Below are 20,489 nucleotides of genomic sequence, written 5' to 3' on the forward strand. Positions count from 1 at the left end.
TACTCACATGGACACAGACTTGAACAGAAATACTGGCCTTGGCCCCCTTCCACACAAGGCCACTGAAACTAAGGTCCTCATGGTCATAGATCTTCTGAGCACACTGCACTTCATATTCAATCCTCACTTAACATTAAACATTCCACAAATGTTTATTCACCAAAATTTTTGTTCATTGTCAGAGAGCTGGTACAGTGGGTGAGGTGCTTACTTGTACACAATCAACCTAGATTTGACCCCGGCCCTGCACAGGGTCCCTAAAGCACCTCCAGAAGTGATCTCTGAGTACAGAGCCAGGAGCAAGCCCTGAGCGCTACCAGGTGTGGCCCCCCCCAAACAACAACAACAAAAAGATAATAAAACCCAATGTGTGCCCAGCACAGAAATGGTCAAACTGCCTTAAAGATCATCCCCAGGTACTGGAGAGTTAGTATAAGGTGTTAAGGCACTTGCTTTGCTCACAGCAGGCACCACCGTGGGTACCGCCAAGCCCCACATGGTGTGATCTTTGGTGAACAGAGATATAAGTCAGCCTTGAGCACCACTTCAATCGACCCAACTTCCTCCTCCCAAAAATAACCCTACATGGTGCATGTATTTCTAGGTATACATTGTCACATGCCCTTGAACCATATCTCCTACCAGTCATATTCTGACCTACCCACTGTGTGGTAACACAAGCCATCTCTCTCACCTGTGTGCTCTCACAGCTAGCCATTTCATGTCCATGTGATCATTATCCATCATAAACCACAATCATGAAACACCCTGTGCTATTTCAGATGAGTCATCTCTCTTGTGGCCACTGTCCATGTCATTACAGAACCATAGGCAGGTAGATGCTCCCCACCACTTTCTTTCTGTGTTTTAGCCAGTCCCACAGAACTCACATCTTGTAGGTCGTCCACACAGCTCTGTTTCCTGGGACTCTGTTTTATTTTACAAAAGCTTAGAAGGTCCAGGCCAGAGAATGTATGGGTCTGAAGGGTCTGGTGGTACAGGCCACTGAGGAGAGGGACATCACTCCTAGCCCTGGAAGCCATGCCTGTGTCCTCAGGAGCTGAGTGGTGCCACTACAGTGGTGGCACTGGTGGTGGGTGGCATGGGCCCTGTGGGGAACGACCCTGGAGGGGAGCCCAGTAGGGGTGCAGGGAAAGGCATGAGATGGCTAACAGGCCCGGACAGCACCACAGGCCCCAGGCCTTGGTAAAGATGAGCAGTACCAGATGGGCCCAATGTCAAGCCTGAGGCTACCTCCCCACAATTCCCGCTCCCACTGCCTCCGGCCACCACCATGAAGCCACTGGCTGCTCCTTCTGTAGCTGCTGCACCTCCCAGACTCGAACTCCGCTTCTTTTTCCCTTTGCCAGATGCTTTGCGGTTTCGTGTCTGAATACCATCCTTCCGCATGGTCAGAGGGCGGTTTACCTGCAGAAAAGGAGGATCATGCAGTTGCCAACTCAGACCAGGGAACCCACTTGAGGGGAGTTGTTCAAGGTCTAGAGGCGTAGGTGGAGAGTGGCTGATGCCACTCTTTATTATCCTAAAGAGTCTGAAAACTCCTAGCTTAGGGAGCTGCCTCAGCTCTCTGGTAGAGGAGTAGATGGGAAGTATGTGGTAGCTGAAGAGAGAAGAAAGAGAGAAGAGATGGAGGAAGGAAGAAATAAGAGAAGATGTGAAAAGAATGAAGAAGGGCAAAGGGGACAGGATAAGGTAAAGGAGGGAGAAGAGAGGGAAGGGCAAGGAAGAAAGGAGGAAGTGTTAATGAAGGTGGCTAGAGGGGCATGAGTACAGCAAGTAGAGTTTGTACACAGCAAACTTGGGTCAATCCTGGTACCCCAGGAGTAATCCCTGAATGCAAAGCTGGGAGTACCCTGAGCATTTCCTGAGCATGTGTGGGTACCTCCCTAAAGAAGAGAGGGGCTGAATTAGAGATAGGAGCCCTAGAGGTGAGAACAGAGACTCAGAGGTGGTTTGTACCTGATGGAGCTTATAGTAGAGGCCACAGGCATTGCACACAGGGTCCCCGCTGGCATTTCTTCGCCACAGCGTCGTGGTAGTTGTCTGGCAGTTGGTGCACTGAGTACCTGCTCGTTTACTGACAATCTAGGGGGAGGTAAAGAATATTAGGGGATACCCCTACAATGGGGCTGAAGACCCCAAATGGGAGACTCCAGAACTTCCTGTGGGGGGCCATGACAGGCCCTGTCATATTGGAGAGAAGAGACGGGTCCTGCCCTGTCTGGGGGATGGCCTACAGCCTGCTTAAATTGGCTATACATGGGAATGACTTGAGAAATTGAACAAAAGGTGCTAGGCATTATCCCAGATCCATGCAAGTTACACATTTAGGGCTCTAAGCTCCACTAATTTCACTGTGCCCCCAAAGTGACCCCAGAGAAGCCCAGGATGGAAAGTGGGCCATCAGTGGACATCCTGTGAAGATATATAGAACATAGACTTTCCCTGTGCAAAGCACCTGTGTTGCAGGTGGAAATGGGAGAAATGAAATGTGGGTTCTTGGAGTAACAAAAAGGCCATACCTGGAGAAGGGGAGCTAGGCCTGCTTTCTTACCAGGCGCTTCTTGGGCCGGATGAGAGGTCTGTTTTGCCCATTCATCTTATGATAGAGGCCACAGGCATTACATAGGTAGTGGCCAGTCCTGTCTCTCCGCCACAGTGGAGTGGCCGTTGCACCACAGTTCACACACTCCCTGGCCTCTGGGGATGGGGGGGAGACAGAACATAAGGGGGAGCCAATGGCTTAGCTCACCTTTTCCTTGAAAATAACCACCACCTCCACCACCTTCACCACCCCTTCACTTTGTAGGAATCTCACCAAAAGAAGTCAGGGGCAGGGTTCCACGAAGCTTAGGAGAAGAATAGGTTGCTGGATTAAGGGGGCTCCCAGTGGGAGAAAAGAATGTACTGGAAAAATCAGGGCCCCCATAGGCACTGCTGGGGACAGGGATGGGTGAAGACAAGGCAGGGCCCAGGGTCAGGAGGTCTGGACTCAGCCGTTCTGTCTTTAAAGTCTCCAGGAAGCTGCTGCCACTTTTCCCTTCGGGGTCTTCAGGAGCCTGGGGAGGAGAATCCTCTCGAGCAGGGGACACAGTTGAGGCCGGGTAGAGTCCAGTCTTGCCGTAGGCCCAGCTGGCATAGGGTGAGCCCCCTGGGATCCCCTCCATACAATTGAGCAGTGGATACACCTGGAAGACTGTTGAGAGAAGGAACAAGAGGAATAAGAAAAGAACAGCCTCAAACCATGTAGCTTTTGAGGTGCAACAGTGCCCTACAGCCCAAATATGGCTAGCCATTCCATCACTGTTCAGAGTAGCTGGCCTGGGATTCAGGAATCCTGAACCCCACAAGTCACTCTGGCAACTACAGAAGCTTTTTGTGTTTATTTTGGCATATCTGGCTGTGTTCAAGGCTTACTCCTGGTTCTGTATTCAAGAATTATCCCTGGTAGTGCTTGGAGGAACATTTGGGGTGCCAGGGATAGAACCCAGGTAGTTATGTGCCAATCAAGCTGCTATCTCTCCAGCCCCTGAAGGAACCTTCAATCATTTGCAAATGAACTCTAAGGAGGCCTGTAGGTATTGGAAGCACCATGGATTGCTTGACAACTAGGCCTACCACAGCCTACTTCTGGTTGGCTCCTAGTATGATTCCACCAACAGTGTTTGCCAAAGAGCATTGCCATTCACAAATCTAGGTGCACGAATATCAGTGCCATTTCTTCTGGTTATGGGAAAGTGATTAGCATAGCTCTGTGAAGAAATCTTGCCATTTTCTTTCTTTTTTGTGTGTGTGTGTGTGGTTTTTGGATCACACCCGGCAGTGCTCAGGGGTTATTCCTGGCTCCAGGCTCAGAAATTGCTCCTGGCAGGCACGGGGCACCATATGGGATGCTGGGATTCGAACCGATGACCTCCTGCATGAAAGCCTTACCTCCATGCTATCTCTCCGAAATCTTGCCATTTTCAAGGTAGCTTCCTGGGAGATGCTGCTACAGATAAAGTCACTATGGTGGCCCCAATAGCACGAAGGTAAAAGAACTGTGCAGTTACCTGAGGAATGTCTGTAAGCCTCAGTGTCTCTGTAATAGGCCAGGGCTGCTGCTGTGCTGGCAGTGCTCGGGGCAGTGGAGGAAGTAGCTGCATCCAAGCCCTCTGGCCCAGAGGAGAAGAAGACCCCAGACTCCGGTGGTGAGGGCACCAGAGTAGGATCCACAAACTGGGGCAGGGGCTCTGAGGACCCCAGGGCCCCCAGGCCAGGAAACTCCATGGGGTCTCAGGGATAGAACCTGTGAGGACAGAAGTTCTCCTCAGATACAGAAACGCTCTTCCCTTCACCACTCTTGGTCCCTATTTCCTAGCTCTTTACACTCTTCCTACAAAGTTGAGTTCCCTCTTCTTCCTCTGCATCTGTCTCCTTTCTTCCAGCTCATCATCTCTTCCTTGTCTTCTATTTCATGCTCTCTCTCACCTCTTCTTTCCCCTTCTCTGACCATTGTTCTTTCCACTCCTCTCCCTGTATCCCTCTTCCCCCTCTTCTTTCCCTCCTTCCACTCATTTCCTTGAAATCCTACTGCATTCAACATCTCTTCTTTTTTTATGTTTTTTTTTTGGGGGGGGTCACACCCGGCAGCACTCAGGGGTTACTCTTGGCTCCAGGCTCAGAAATTGCTCCTGGCAGGCTTGGGGGATCATATGGGATGCCGGGATTCGAACCAATGACCTTCTACATAAAAGGCAAATGCCTTACCTCCATGCTATCTCTCCGGCCCCATGACATCTCTTCTTTCATTCACTTTCTACTTCTTTTTTTCTTTTTTTGGTTTTTGCGTCACACCCGGCGGCACTCAGGGGTTACTCCTGGCTTTATGCTCAGAAATTGCTCCTGGCAGGCTCGGGGGACCATATGGGATGCCGGGATTTGAACCACCGACCTTCTGATTGCAAGGCAAATGCCTTACCTCCATGCTTTCTCTCCGGCCCTCACTTTCTACTTCTATCTCACCTCCTCTACTTCCTCATCCTTTTCTGCTCCTTTTCTACCCATCTTTCTCCTTCTTGCTCTCTCCTTCCCCTATGCCTCTACTTCCTTTTCTCCCTCTGCCTTTTTTCTCTCTCCCCACACCCTCTGGAAGAGTCTGGGTGGAAGATTAGTTAAGGGTATAGTACCAGAGTCCCTTGAATCATTTGGTCAGCCCCATAGACCTTGGGGTTCACCCTCTTGTACTCCCCAACTTTATCTTTATCTGTTTCATCTTCCCTTCTGACTTTCTCAGAAACCCCATGGTTTCCGGCTTCACTCCTCCCCCTCCTTGAGTTTGCAGAGAGCCTTGTTAGTTCCTCCCTGTTCCATGGGGGGGTCAGCACCCCCACTTCTTATCTCTGCCATCCCCACCCAACTTTTGAAATCACCCTCCAGGCCACTGGCTTCCCCCAGGAGGGGAACAGGTGGGAGGTGTTCCCTCTCCCCTTACCCTCTCCTCTGGGGAGGGCTACCAGAGTTCTGCTTTCCAGGTTCATCACTCCTCACCCTCTCTGGCCTCAGTTTCCCTAGAAGCCAGAGAGAGGAGGTGACAGAGCCAGGCTAAGGGCTGTGAGATGGTGATAGGGTCTCTGTCCCATTTGAATCTAGCCTTTTCTTTTTTTTTTTTTTTTTGGTTTTTGGGCCACACCCGGCAGTGCTCAGGGGTTACTCCTGGCTGTCTGCTCAGAAATAGCTCCTGGCAGGCACGGGGGACCATATGGGACACCGGGATTCGAACCAACCACCTTTGGTCCTGGATCGGCTGCTTGCAAGGCAAACGCCACTGTGCTATCTCTCCGGGCCGGAATCTAGCCTTTTCTATGCGAATCCCTGACACTTTCTCTTCTCCTGTCTGTCCCTCTATCGCTTTCTAGACTCCTTTGCTGTAATGTTGCTGCAGTGATATACCTTGTTTTCTCTTTCTCTCTCTTTGACACACACATCTCTCTCATACCACCCGCACCCTCTCTCTCTTTCTCTCTCTCTCTCTCTCTCTCTCTCTCTCTCTCTCTCTCTCTCTCTCTCTCTCTCACACACACACACACACACACACACTTTCTCTCCACCCCTAGGCCTCATTTCTATGTCTATCGTCCTGTCCCCACATCCCTCCATTATTCCACTGTGCTCACTCCAACTGACAACTTGCAAAGCTGTCCTTACTCTGTGACTTGGAGGGCCTTAGACCCTCTCCCTAATCTGTGAGGTGCAATGACAGTAGAAGGCCTGCTTCTGTACTCTGACTGACCCGAGGCAGAGAGATTAGGTATGCATTTAATTCACGGGCTAGGAATGAGGTAGAGCTAGGCCACATCAAAAGTGCATGCCCAACACCTCCATGCCTCAGGATTCCTGCTATTCCTCCCTGAGGAAGGGTCCTCCTCCTCCTCCTCTTGAGTCCTCTCTCTTTTCCCCCATGCCTCTCCTCTTCCTCACTCTTCCCCATTGCAGTCTCTTACTCATAGAGGCCTTTTTCATTTTTCTTAGCTCTTATTGTGTTACCTTCTCTTATTCTCTGGTCTCCCTCTCTTCACCTCTGTGTCTCCTTCTCTTCTCTCCCCCCTCCCATGTCTAGCTCTTTTGCTGTCTGTCACCTTTCTTCCTTTATCTACTCCTCCTCCTCCTCACACCCCCCATTATCTCCTGATCTCACAGCCACCCCCATTCCTGTACCTTGCACCTTGGAGGTCTGGCTGCCCACCCCCAGTTATCACTCTCTGGACCAAGATAAAGTTTATCTCAGGGCTGGGGAATAAGAAATCTCCTTATCAGCTGCCTCAATAGAGTAGTTGCTACCTCAACAAAGGCAGTCAGCAGCCAGCACCCCTCAAGCCGCTCAGTCCAGGTAACATCCCTATCCCAGCTCTCAAGTGGGAGAGTGAAGAGATCAGAGATAAGGTTTGGAGGCAGATGAGTTTGAGGAGAACTTGAAGCTCAGAGATAGTTTTGAGGAGTCAAGGAAGGTTTAGGGGAAGCAGGGCCAGGGATAAAGGAGCATTGACAACATTGAATGCCCATTTCTAAGGGATTAGACAGAGGATTGGAAAGGAAATGGCATGTTGGGAAATCAGAGATCAAAATCAATAGAAAGTTGAAATGTTGGAGATGTCATTCAGGGAATCAGAGATGCTTCTGAGCATTTGAGGGAAAGTTTGGGAATCTCACAGGTTTTGCTAAAATAGAGATAGAGTTTTGCTGTGAAAGATAGGTTTGGGCAGGTGTGAAAGGTTGCTGATAATTCAAAAGGGGGTTCCATGGGAGGAGTTTAAGAAACAAAGAGGAATTGGAGTAGAGAAAAGTTGGGGACCCAAGAAGGAAAGTTGGAGGACAGAAATATGTGGTGGGCTGAGATGAGTTGATAGAAGAAAGACACAGGCAGGCAGGGGTTTAGTGTTATGAGGAACAAAGATGTTCTAGTTGCAGAAGAGACCATTTGGGAGAGGAGCAGAGAGAAATCACAGGGAATAAATGTGAGGCTTGAGATGGGGCCAGAGGCTGAAACTACTGGGAGCAGAAATAGTTGCAGGGGCATCATTAGCTGTTGAAAAGTTGAGGTCATTGAAAATAAGCTTGGGCCAGAATTAGGAATGAGGGAATGAAGACATGGCTTAAGGGACATAGATGGGGAGGGGGTAGAATTAAGGGATCTGTGCAAAGATATTCTGGAAGGAATGGATAGGAACAGATGTATGGAGCAGAAGAGTAGATCTGAGATGAAGATGGAGGGCTAGAAAGATCAAGATGGGTTGGAGGAGCTGTGAAGGGACTCAGGGCGATAGACACTATGGGGACCAGTGGTGGGTTGAAGAGCCTGGAGTAGGCTTAGGGAGTACCATTCAGATAAGGGGCAGCAGGCCTAGGGTCTGCCTTGCTGGGGGTTCTTAGGGGGCTGAGACTGACCTGAGCTGGTTGGGTGCAGAGTTTTCAGCCGCTTTGGGGATGTGGTGAGCTCAGTGTGCTCCCAGGGGTGTCCTGGCCAGTCTTGGTCTTTGAGGCTCCCTCCCGCCCGCCCTCTCTCCCCTCTCTCTCCTCCCTCCACCCCAGGGAGTGGCTGGTGCCCCAGTGGGTGGGGTGACACAGGGGAGGGGGCAGCCCCCTGCTGCTGGGGCACCCTTTAGCCAGTGGGAGCCTTCTTCTACCCATGGATTCTTGAACCCTGTTCAGTTGGGACTTCTGCAGACTTCACTGCTCAGCCAAATAGAATGGCTGCCCAATATGAAGAGCAGATACTCACACACACACCCTGAAGGCACCTGGTATGGAGCCCCACTGGAGCCTGTGCCTTCTGGGTTCAAGGAGAAGGAGGGTAATGACTGTACCCATTTTGCAGGCAAAATTAATGAGATTGAGAGACCTTATTTGGTGATATTAGAGCCAGAACCCATAGGTGATCTTTCTGTGTACCAAAGGGAAGTAAATATTTATTCTTTCAGAAATATGAGAGAGAAACAGAGACAGAGAAAGTTCCAGAACATCAAGTAAAGAAAGGACATGCTTTAAGTTGGAATGTCCAAGGCAAGTCCAGAATGTAGCATACCCGTGGAAGATCTTGCCAACCCAGACCCTCTGCCAGCTCAGCCTAGGGAACGGGCCAGGACTAGCAGGAGGCAAGGGCACACTAACTCAGCACCCACTGGGGCTTACGCCAGCTCTGGCCTGCCCTGGGGCAGCAGATAAGTCTTATCTGATGGAGGCAACAGTGGCTGTTGGCTTGGCGGTAACAGGCTGTGTTGGGATGGGGGGCGGGGTTGGGAGGCACCCAGGGACAGTAGGCCCCAACTTCAGGTCCGCCATGCTCCTGGCTAGGCGGGAAACCTGGACTTGGCTCTGTTGCCAGGCTTTGAAGAGTTGTGAGGAAGGGAAGGAGATGTGTAGGGAAAGAGACCCAGATGGAGGGAAATGGCAGTGAGGAGAAACTGAGTGGCAGAGCCAGATAGAATGACAGCTGGAAGAAGGCCAAGAGAAGGCACAGGAAGAAAGAAGAGACAGCACAAGGGAGAGAGGCACCCAGAGCTAGCCAGCCAGACCAGTTAAGTGAGCAAGAGACAGATTTGAGCCTAAATCCTGAAACTAATGGCCAAGGATGCAGAGGGAGAAACTGAAAGAGGTGACAGAGATGAAGTTGGAAGGGGTTGGGTTAGGGACAATGCCTCAAGTCTGAATGAGGACTCAGGGGCTAGTCAAAGGAGAGGATCAGGTGCTTAGTATGGTGCAGAGAAAGATGGAGGATGTGGTTGACATGGGTCTAGGTGACCTGGAGTTCTTTCTGTGGGCTGAGAGTCACCACATTCCTACCCTGTCCTACCAAATAATAACAATGGCAACAGGGTCTGGCCTAGTCTGATCATTACATAAACACTCAGTAGGTGCCTATCTTGAGTCCCCAAAGGGTAAGGGATAAAACCACACAATAGTAGGACTCATGTTGATCCATTCTACAGATCTTAGTCTGAGGACTGATACCCACATATGGCCAAGAACCAGAAGGGAGACTTGAACAATGAGTTCTGTTCACATTTACCCTCTCCCTGGCCCAACTCTGGGCCTCAGTGTCCAGAGAAATTGTAAATTATCCAAGATAAATTTGATGTTGAAGAGGGAATAAGAACAAGGTCACCATTTTTGATGTTTTAATCTCTTGTTGGATGCCATGGCCTGCGCTGAGTCCTCATCAGGGAAAGACCTCTATGATTTAAGTGGCAAGGGTTTTAGTGTATCTGCTCTGGAGCTGGATGGGTGGCCTTGAACAAATTACTCACAAATAATTTTTATTTTATTTTATTTTGGGGGCCACACCTGGAAATGCTCAGTGTTTTCTCTCAGTCTCAACATTCAGATATTACATGGGATGCTGGAAAACAAACTTGGGTTAGCCATGTACAAGGTTAATGCAGTACCCACTCTACTATCACTCCAACCCCACGTGAATAATTTTTTTTTTGGTTTTTGGGTCACACCCGAGAGCATTCACTGGCTACTCCTGGCTCTATGCTCAGAAATTGCTCCTGACAGTCTCAGGGGACCATATGGGATGCTGGGATTTGAACCATCGTCCTTCTGCATGCAAGGCAAATGCCCTACCTCCATGCTATTTTTCCAGCCCCTACACATAAATAATTTTTAAAATGAAATAATTAAAGTCAAAAAGAAAGGACAGTGGGCAAGGTGCTTGCCTTGCCAATTGGATTTAGTCCCCTACACCCTATACAGTCCCATGAGTTGGACTATGAATGATCCCTGAGGGCAGAGCCAGAAATAAACCCTGAGCACTGTCAGATGTAGTTCCCCCCAAAATATAATTAAAATAAAATAAATAATTTAGACTTACTCAGATATGAAAGTTCAATAAATATTAGCCTTGCTTTTATATTGAGTACCTATTAAATACTGGGGAGAGTTGTTAACTGTTTTATCCTAGCACAATAGATTCGATTACTACTTGACATAGCTGACACCAATATTAATGTATTTAATCTAAGATGTCAGCTTTAAATAATCTCATATTAATTCTGATATTGATACTCGACCAAAGACATGTTACTACTTGTACCACTAACTCAGATTGAAGGCCATTATTATTATTATTTGAGGTAGATGGAGGTGCCACATCTACTCCTGATTCTGTGCTCAGGGATCACTCTTGGTAGCTCTCAGAGATGTGTAAAATCAAATACTCTATCTACTGTACTAGCTCTGTAGCCCCAAGGCTATTATTAGTACTTCTAAAGAGAATATTCATTGTTTCAACAGCAATAATATAGATGCAAACTTGGGCAGAGACTCTTTCTATAGCAGCATGATCAGCCCAGTGAGCTTAGGTCCCAAGCCACACCCAGTGTTTCGAGGATGGTCACCCACAGCCCTGGGTATGTTTTTCAGTGGTGACCCTGATTTTCAGCATCCTTTCTGGGTTATCTCTGAGCCCATTTCTTTACCTAGAAAATGTTTCTAATGGTTAGCATCCACACAGACTGTCATCATTCTGCACAGGGCCTGCCTGGCACACCCTACATGAGAATAGTAGCAATGTGAATGAAGAAAAGTCCCCATCCACAACACACAAGCCCTGCCTTGGGAAAGCCAAGACCCCATGGGTCTCATGGGGCTGGAGTGAGAGTTAGTGGACAGGGTGCTTGCCTTGTATGAGTCTAACAGGTTTCAATCCTGAATACCCTATATGGTTTCTGGAGCTCACTAGGATTGATGTCAAAGTGTGGAGCTAGGAGTAAGTCCTAAGCACAGCTGAGTGTGGCTCCTCAAAAAAGCCCCCAAAATCAAAGAAATGAAAAAGACACGCTCATGTCTCAGACCAGGGTTTGGCTTTGGGGTGCACAGCCAGTGCATATTTTTCTACCCAGAGTAGGGAAAAGGTGCACAAAGGGAAATCAAGAGTGCAAAGTGGGGTGCTCTGAATCTTGCCTTCATCAAAAGTCAAGAACCCTGTAACTCTCAGGCCTGGGCCTCACCCAATTCCCTCCCCCATCCACATGGAGGGGGTAGGGGTGCACAAGTCTGTGGCAACAGTACAGCCAGCAGGAATGCAGCTGGGTGTGGGTAGATAAGGGAATCGGCAGGGCCAGGCCAAGCTTTAGGGGTACCAAAGGAGGCGGGGGTTGAAGTGGGGGTGGTGTGTCTAGGCCAAGTTTCCGCTGTCAGGCCTCCATGTGAAACTGTTTCTAGAAAACTTTCTTTTTTTCTGATGTTTTTTCATGGTTTTAGGGTTTTTTTTGAGGGGGCACACCAGGTGGCACTCAGGGATTACTCCTAGCACTGTGCTCAGAACTTACTCCTGGCAGGTTCAGGGGACCATATGAGATGCTGGGGATCGAACCTGGGTAGGCCTCATATAAGGCAAGCACCCTATCCACTGTGCCTCCACACACACACACCCCCAACCTTTCTTGACTGGATCTCTCTCTCTCTCCTGGCATTTTTTTTTGGTTTTTCGGGCCACACCCATTTGATGCTCAGGAGTTACTCCTGGCTAAGCGCTCAGAAATTGCCCCTGGCTTGGGGGGACCATATGGGACGCGGGGGGATCGAACCGCGGTCATGATCTTTCCTTGGCTAGCGCTTGCAAGGCAGACACCTTACCTCTAGCGCCACCTCGTCTCTTGGCATCTTTTAAGGTTATGGATCACATGGCCTTTGTCTCTTTCAGACTCTCTTTTAGATGGTTGAGGATTCCAGGGCAGGGAAGAACACCTCATTTTCTGTTCTACAACCCCAAGAGAAACTGAAAGAACATCAACACAAATTCCTAAGGACCTGGAAATGTTGTCTCTGAACCATTGTGTGTGAGTCTAAGAAAATATAAAAACCTCAGTGGTTCTCAGGCTCTTGCTTTGTTCAAGGATCACTCCTGATGGACTTGTGGGTTACTGAGGATAGAACCCAGGTCTACTATATGCAAAGCAAAGACTTTTTCCACTATATTATTTCTCTGGCTTTAGTATGCCTTATTTGAAAAGAGAAGTTTTAAAAGAAAGAATATATTTACGGGACCAGGATATGGCTTCGGGTTGGAGAATATAGTTTATATGTGGGAGGGTGGATGCTTTTACTGGAACCATAGAGTCCCCTGAGTAATGCTGAGCATGACACCCCCCCCCCCCCGCATAAAGCCAGGAGAAGCTATGCACACACAGCACAGCTTGGTAGAACCTTAAAAAATAAAATAAACATGATATTAAAGATACAGTTGTAGTTCCTGCAGCCCTTCCATGACCTTGAATTTGCTTAGATTCCAAGTGATTATTTTTATTCTATGACTATCCTGGTAGATGCCCATAATCAATCAATGCTACTTGAGTTTGGGAGTCTTTTCTTGAACTTCATCTCAATAAAACCAGTTAGTACATTCTTTTTTCTTTTTCTTCTTTTTGTTTTTGTTTTTGGGTCATACTCAGGGGCCCTCAGGGGTTACTCCTGGCTCTGTGCTCAGAAGTTGCTTCTGGCAGGCTCAGGGGACCATATGGGATACCGGGAATCGAACTGTGGTGTGTTCCAGGTTGGCTGTGGTCAAGGCTAATGCCCTACTGCTGTGCTATCTCTCAGGCCCCCAGAACTAGATAGTACATTTTTATTTATACAGCAGAGTTCTGTATCCATTCGGCTTTCTCACTAATTCAATAGTTCATTTAATCCATTATTTCTTTTGTTTTGGGGCTACACCTGGTGGTATTCAGGGCTTATCCTTGTTTCTACACTGAGAAATCACTTCTGCTGGGGGGGGGTCAGAGGACCCTATGAGATGCCAGAGATTAAATTAGGGTTTTCCATGGGCAAGTGCCTTAATCCCTACTATCTCTTTGGCTCTGGTTAGTGAACAATTTTTAGCTATCACAAATAATTCTGCTATGAATGTTTTTTTTTTTTGGTTTTGGTTTTTGGGTCACACCCGGCAGTGCTCAGGGGTTACTCTTGGCTCTATGCTCAGAAATTGCTCCTGGCAGGCTCGAGGGATCATATGGGATGCCGGGATTCGAACCACCATCCTTCTGCATGCAAGGCAAACACCTTACCTCCATGCTATCTCTCCAGCCCCAAATGTTTATGTAAAATTTCTTCAGTGAGCATAACATTTTGTTTATCTTGGGCATATATCTAGGAATAGAATTGCAAGGTCCAATTATGAATTTATTTTTAACTTTTTGTTGTAGAGGTAGGTCATACCTAGTGGTGCTCAGATACTATTCCTGACTCTATGCTTGGAAGTTGCCTTCTAGAAGTGTTCAGGGCACCATGTAGTGCTAGGAATTGAACCAGAGTTGGCCACATGCAAGGCAGGTGCTTTAACTCCTGTACCATCTCTCTGACCCTACATTTAACTTTTTTAACAACCATGAATGTTTTCATCTCAGTTGAATGAGAGTTCCTATCTATCCCCACACTCTGCAACACTTAATATTGAATCACTTTTTGATTGTGTTATCCTAATGGGACTACCCCCAATGTGGCATCTCCTTTTGGCTTTGATTTGCATTTCCTTGATGACAAGGAGGTTGGGTATCTTCTCATGTGCTGCTGATCATTTGTATATCTTCTTCAGAGAACTGGCAATTTAAATATTTGGCTCATTATTGCTTGGTTGTCTTTATTGTTCAGTAAAAAGAGTTCTTTTTTGATTCTGGATGCTAGACTCATAGATATGTTATTTGCAAATATATTGTTTTATTTGTGGGCCGTCTTTTCCTTTTCTTGAAAGGGAAGCCTTTGAAATGCTGCTGTTTTGTTCCTTTTCTCTTTCTCTTGCCTTCCACATGGTTGTCTTTCACATAGTTGCACTGGCTGGAGATGATATCAAGGCACCAGGGATTATAAACAGCAGTGTTGCTGGGACTGCACTTGACACATGGGATGGTGCTAGGGATTGAACTCTTAGTGTTATGCCTTATGATCTACCACTGAATTATTCCTGGATACCCCAAACACTCAATTTCAATGAATTTCACTTTCACTATTTTCTTATAGCTTATGCTTATAGGAATCATATTTAAGAAACCACTGGTGAATCAACAGATAAACATATGCCTATATTCTCTTCTAGACATTTTATAGTGAGTCTGGAGAGATAGCACAAAGGACATGGTTCATGTTTTACACATGGAGACTCAAAATTTTTCCCCAGCACCCATTCAATCTTTAAGAGCCTACTGTGAGTGATCCCTGAGTGCAGGGCCAGGAGTAAGCTCTGAGCACTTTTGAACAAAACCACAAAACAAAAAAGTATAGTTTTAGTTTTTACATTTAAGTTTTTAATGATCTTGGGTTAATTTTTGATATGGTGTTAAATAGCTATTACATTTTATTCTTTGGATTTTTTTCTGTTTAGGGGCCACAGCTAGCAGTACTCAGAGTTTACTCCTGGTTCTATTCTCAGGGATCACTCCTGATGGTACTCAGAGGGCTACATGGAATGCAGAGGATCGAGGCATGCATATCACCCACTGTACTGCCTCTCTGACTCCCTATTTTTATTTTTAAGGTGTTTCTTAATTTGGGGGCCTCAACTGGCAGTTCTCAGAACTTACTCCTTGTTCTGCACTCAAGGATCACTCTTGGTGGGCTTGGGGAGCATATAGGGTGCTGAAGATAAATGCTGGGTAGGACACATGCAAAGCAAACACCCTATCCTCTGTTCTATTGTTCCAACTCTGTGTTTTCTTTTTTCCAAATTTTATTTTATTAAACAATTGTGGGACCCGGAGAGATAGCACAGCGGTGTTTGCCTTGCAAGCAGCCGATCCAGGACCAAAGGTGGTTGGTTCGAATCCCGGTGTCCCATATGGTCCCCCGTGCCTGCCAGGAGCTATTTCTGAGCAGACAGCCAGGAGTAACCCCTGAGCACCGCCGGGTGTAACCCAAAAACCAAAAAACAAAACTATTGTGATCTGCAGAGTCCTTCGTAGTTGAATTTCAGACATACAATGAGTCTGGGCCCTTCCCTCCACCAATAGACCCAGAGTGCATCCTATCCCACCACCCTTTGCCCCCTGGCCTGCCAGTTTAACAAGCTTCTTTGCAACTCTATTTTTTGTTTTACTTTTGAGGAAGAGAATCAAATTCAGGGCCTAACACATATGAGGCAGGTGCTCTATCTTTGAGTCACAACTTCAACACCCAATTTCATTCTTTTGCATGTTTATACTCTCTATCCCAGTACCATTTCCCCTTTGAACTGTTTTTGGCACACTTGTCAAAATTCTGTTGGTCAAGGGTCTTGAAATTTTCAGTGATGTAGAGATGAAGTAAATATGTACATCAAAACCATAAGCTTCAATAGTAGTCTAAGCATGTGACTAGATTTGAGTAAATAAATTTAAATGGGTCCAAGAGAGAGAGCCTGCAATACAGCCAACTCTGGTTTGATCTTTAGCACAGCACTACAGATGATCTTCCAGCACTGCCAAGAGTGATCCCTGAGCACTTCCAGGTGTGCCTTAAACCTCTACCCAAAGTAAAATAAATAAAATAAAATATTTTTACATAAGTAGGGGCCGAAGAGATAGCATGGAGGTAGGGTGTTTGCCTTGCATGCTGAAGGATGGTGGTTCAAATCCCGGCATCCCATATGGTCCCCCGTGCCTGCCAGGGATGATTTCTGAGCATAGAGCCAGGAGTAACCCCTGAGAGCTGCTGAGTGTGACCAAAAAAAACCCAAAAATATATTTTACATAAGTAAACAAAAACAATGCATATATATAGATATAGGGGGAAACGAGCCTTCATCTCCTCTTGGTAATAATGTTGATTTGTTCAGCCTCTTTGGAAAATATGAGCACTTCTCAAAAACCTAAGAATTAAGCTTCCATATGACCCAAGAGTACTGCCACTTCTCAGCATACAACCTGTAAGCCCCAAAATACTATGGAAAAAGGACATATGTTCTTCTATGTTTATTAAGGCACTATTCACAATTGCCACAATCTGGAAACATCCAAGTAAGTGTCCCCAAACAAATGATAGGTAAAGAAACTGTTTACTTGCCTCACCACTTCTCTATGATTCTCTTTGGAAACACCAATTGAATCAAACTCAGATGTGCAGATTTTGGGGCTGTTATCACCAGGAATTTTTTGGAGCAAGTACAGGCACCTTTCCCCCAAACCTTCCTTCTTCCAAGAGGGCCTGGTAGCTGTAACCATACCCACAAACACAGTCACCATTTAACACCAGGCCAGATTCATTGACTCACTCTTTTCTCAAGAGATGTAAACCAAGCTGTGAAAAATCATGGGTAGAGTGGCCACGCAGCAGAAAGCTGGCAATCTCAGGATGAGAGGATGGGATAATCTCCTAACCTATGAAGCCATGCCTGCTGCATCCATCACCCATAATTACCACTTTGCCTATGACCATGCGTCACCATTCCTCTATGATTCTCTTCAGAGACACCAATCTTACCAAACTTTAGGTATGCCGGTATTTGGGCTGATATCACCAGGGCTTTTTTTTGGAGTGAGTGTGTGTACTCCCTCCCCATATCTTCCTTATTCCAGAAGGCCTAATAGCTGAGAACATGTCCCACAAGATCTGCAGTATCAATAATAGTGCTTTGAATTCCTGGACAACTTTATTTGTATGATATTATCATCCCTAGAGGAACATATCAATTTAGATGACAATGTGTAGCTGAGATCACTTAATGTTCAGAAACAAATGGAATAAAAGAATGGATAACTAACAATGAGAACTTACTAAACCTTCTGCCATTGTATTAATGACTTTCTTGGAGATATAATAATTTTAGCAAATTTGGGGCCGAAGAGATAGATAGCATGGAGGTAGGGTGTTTGCCTTTCATGCAGAAGGACGGTGGTTTGAATCCCGGCATCCCATATGGTCCCCTGTGCCTGCCAGGGGCGATTTCTGAGGAGAGAGCCAGGAGTAACTCCTGAGCGCTGCCGGGTGTGACCCAAAAAACAAAAAACAAACAAACAATTTTAACAAATTTGTTTGCCACTGTACTTTTTTTTAAAAATTTACTTTCTTCTTTTTTCTTTTTATTTTTCTTTCTATTATTTTATAAATAAATTTGCTCTCACTTATCTTGAAACATGTATGATGATCAACTATGTCAACTATGTAATGTATTTTTTAAATAAAGTGAAAAATTAAAAAACTGTTTTCTTACATTATTATATAGTGTAAAAGAAAAGATAAAATCATGCAATTTGTTTCGACATGAATGAAATTAGAGGATATAATACTGAGTGAAGTTAATCAAAAGGCAAAGGACGGGGCCGGAGAGATAGCATGGAGGTAAGGCATTTGCCTTTCATGCAGGAGGTCATCGGTTTGAATCCCGGCATCCCATATGGTCCCCCGTGCCTGCCAGAAGCAATTTCTGAGCCTGGAGCCAGGAATAACCCCTGAACACTGCCGGGTGTGACCCAAAAACCACACACAAAAAAGGCAAAGGACAGATTACAGAATGAGCTCTCTCATGTGGGACATAAAATACAGTAAGGGAACAAAAAATGGTCAAAGGCAACAGAACTGGGTAGTTTGTCTACAAAACTGAGCTTACCTTATTGGGGGTACAGGGGGAGGACAGGGTTCCTGGGACATTGGTGAGGAAAATAGAGACTCTGGTAGAGGGTATGGTATTGGGACTATGTATGCATTAAACTGTTATTAACCGTTTTGTACAGCTGGGAGATAGTACAGTGAGTAGGGTGCTTTCCTTGCAGGTACTCAACTCAGGTTCAACCTCCAGATGAACCCCTGAGCCCCAGCAGGAATGACCCCTGAGTGTAGAGATAGGAATAAGCCCTGAGCACTGCTAGGGGTGGCTCAAAAACCAACAAAAAGAAATTAGTATTGGTAAATCATGATACCTCACTAAAAATGAGGGAAAATTGAGTTTGCTAAGGAAGTGTGGTAGAGAGAGGAAAAAAATCTTAGATGGAAGGATGCTGACATTGGTGATGGGTTTGGAGTGGGAACATTGAATGTCTGAAGCTATTGATTAAAAGCATTGAAGACCACGGTGCTTAAATAAAACAACAACAACAATAATAATAAAACAGCAAATGCAGCAGTTAAAGAAATACTATAGTGCATAGGATATATGCTTTGTACGTGGCCAAACCAAATCTGATCCCTAGCACACCATATACCCCTTCAAGTCTTTCCAGGAGTGATCACTGAGCACAGAGCCAGTGGTGAGCCCTGAACACTGTTGGGTGTGACCACAAACAAAAACAAAATATCAAATGAAAAGTGAATAAAAAGCACTCGACCATAATGTAAGATTTTATTTCTAATCACTCAACTATGTTCTATGAATGCCTATATCTACTTTTATGACTCCAAAAAATCTTGGTTAGTGTATCTGTGTAATATGGTTTTTCTTGTAGTTCCAGCAGGAATCAAGCCCTAGATTCCCAGATATAGGTGAGAATCAAGTTGTGTGCCTGGCTGCTGAACTATAACACGCACACTCCCAGAGTACAGTTTTGCTTTGTTTTGTTTTATTTTGTTTTAATTTTTTGCTGGTTACACCTGAAAGTGCTTAGAGAATGGAATACTCCTGGATTGCATTCAGGAATCACTCCTGATAGCGCTTAGTGGATAATATGGGGCACTGGAAATTGAATCTGGAAGCACCAGATCCACTGTATTATCTCTTCAGCCCCCATAAGTTTTTTTTTTCTTTTAGTTTTTGGTCCTTAGTCAGCTTCATTTATTTATTTATTTGGGGGGATTTGGCCCACACCCTGCAGTGCTCAAGGGTTACTCCTTGTTCTGTGCTCAGAAATTGCTTGTGGCAGACTCAGGGGATCATATAGGATGCTGAGAATCAAACCCGGGTCTGTCCCGAGTCACCCACATGCAAAGCAAATGCCCTATCACTGTGTATCTATCCAGCCCCCAGCCCCAATAAGTTTTTTTGGGGAGAATCACACCAGTCCATGCTCAAGGCTAAGTGCTGGCTCTGTGCTCAGCACTTCCTGGTTGTGCTTGAGAAACCATATGAGGTTCCAGGATCAATAACAGGTTGACTATGTGCAAGGAAAGTGCCTTAACTCTTGTCAATTTTGAGAGGGTAGTCACACCTGACAATTCTTAGGGTTTCTCCTATCTCTGCACTCAGAAATTACTCCTGGTGATGCTTAGGGGACCATATAGGATATTGGGGATTGAACCTGGGTTCAGCGCATCCAAGGCAAGTGCCATACCCTGCACTTGCTATCTCTGGTGTTATTTCTGCAGCCCTAATTCCTGTCTTATATATATATATATATAATTCAAGATGGTAATTTCTTTCAATATTTTAAAAATAATTTTCATTATTAAAATTTTAATAAAAGCATTGCTTATTGTGTTAGGTTTGTTCTGCTTGATTCTTTCTTGCTTTAGTGCCACATTTCAGTGGTTTTTGGGACTTACTTCTCATTCTGTGCTCAGTGGTCATTCTTGGAGGTACTTGGGAACCCTATAGGTTGTTGGAGATCAAACTCGGATCAGCTGTATGCAAGGCAAGCATCTTATCCTTATACTATCCCCGCAGTTCCTTTTTTTTGTTTATGGGCCTCCTGGCTCTGTACTTGAAAGTGACTCCTGGGCCGGGCGGTGGCGCTAAAGGTAAGGTGCCTGCCTTGCCTGCGCTAACCTTGGACGGACCGCGGTTCGATCCCCCGGTGTCCCATATGGTCCCCCAAGCCAGGAGCAACTTCTGAGCACATAGCCAGGAGTAACCCCTGAGCGTTACCGGGTGTGGCCCAAAAACCAAAAAAAAAAAAAAAAAAAAAAAAGAAAGTGACTCCTAATGTTGCCACAGGACCATATAGGTCAAACTTGGATCTTTTGCCTACAAAGTATGTGCTCAGAAACCACCTAATATTTTAATAATTTTTATAATGTGTTATAGTTTAAATAATATGTTTATAATGGTGTTTTCATTTATAGAGTACACAGTTACTTTACCTGTCAACCAC

The 20,489-nt window shown here is 46.0% G+C and overlaps 1 protein-coding gene across 1 annotated transcript; it reads right to left on the reverse strand.

Annotated features, from left to right (window-relative positions):
* Positions 1–1,053: 1,053 nt before the first annotated feature.
* Positions 1,054–4,290, reverse strand: GATA1 (GATA binding protein 1). Its single transcript, XM_049767293.1, has 5 exons — positions 4,074–4,290; positions 2,840–3,217; positions 2,576–2,721; positions 1,981–2,106; positions 1,054–1,428 (listed from the first exon to the last, which is right to left on the reverse strand). The coding sequence occupies exons 1-5, from the start codon at positions 4,288–4,290 to the stop codon at positions 1,054–1,056; spliced, it is 1,242 nt and encodes a 413-aa protein (XP_049623250.1).
* Between the last annotated feature and the right edge of the window lie 16,199 nt (positions 4,291–20,489).

This window comes from Suncus etruscus, chromosome X (assembly GCF_024139225.1).
Source record: "Suncus etruscus isolate mSunEtr1 chromosome X, mSunEtr1.pri.cur, whole genome shotgun sequence".
NCBI classification, from domain to species: Eukaryota; Metazoa; Chordata; class Mammalia; order Eulipotyphla; family Soricidae; genus Suncus; species Suncus etruscus.

Excerpts from the sequence above, each read along its gene's own strand:
- GATA1 (XM_049767293.1), bottom strand. The coding sequence starts at position 4,290 with ATGGAGTTTCCTGGCCTGGGGGCCCTGGGGTCCTCAGAGCCCCTGCCC. Across the intron at positions 3,218-4,073 it reads GGCTTACAGACATTCCTCAG|TCTTCCAGGTGTATCCACTG; the intron begins GTAACTGCACAG and ends TTCTCTCAACAG. Across the intron at positions 1,429-1,980 it reads TCTACTATAAGCTCCATCAG|GTAAACCGCCCTCTGACCAT; the intron begins GTACAAACCACC and ends CCTTTTCTGCAG.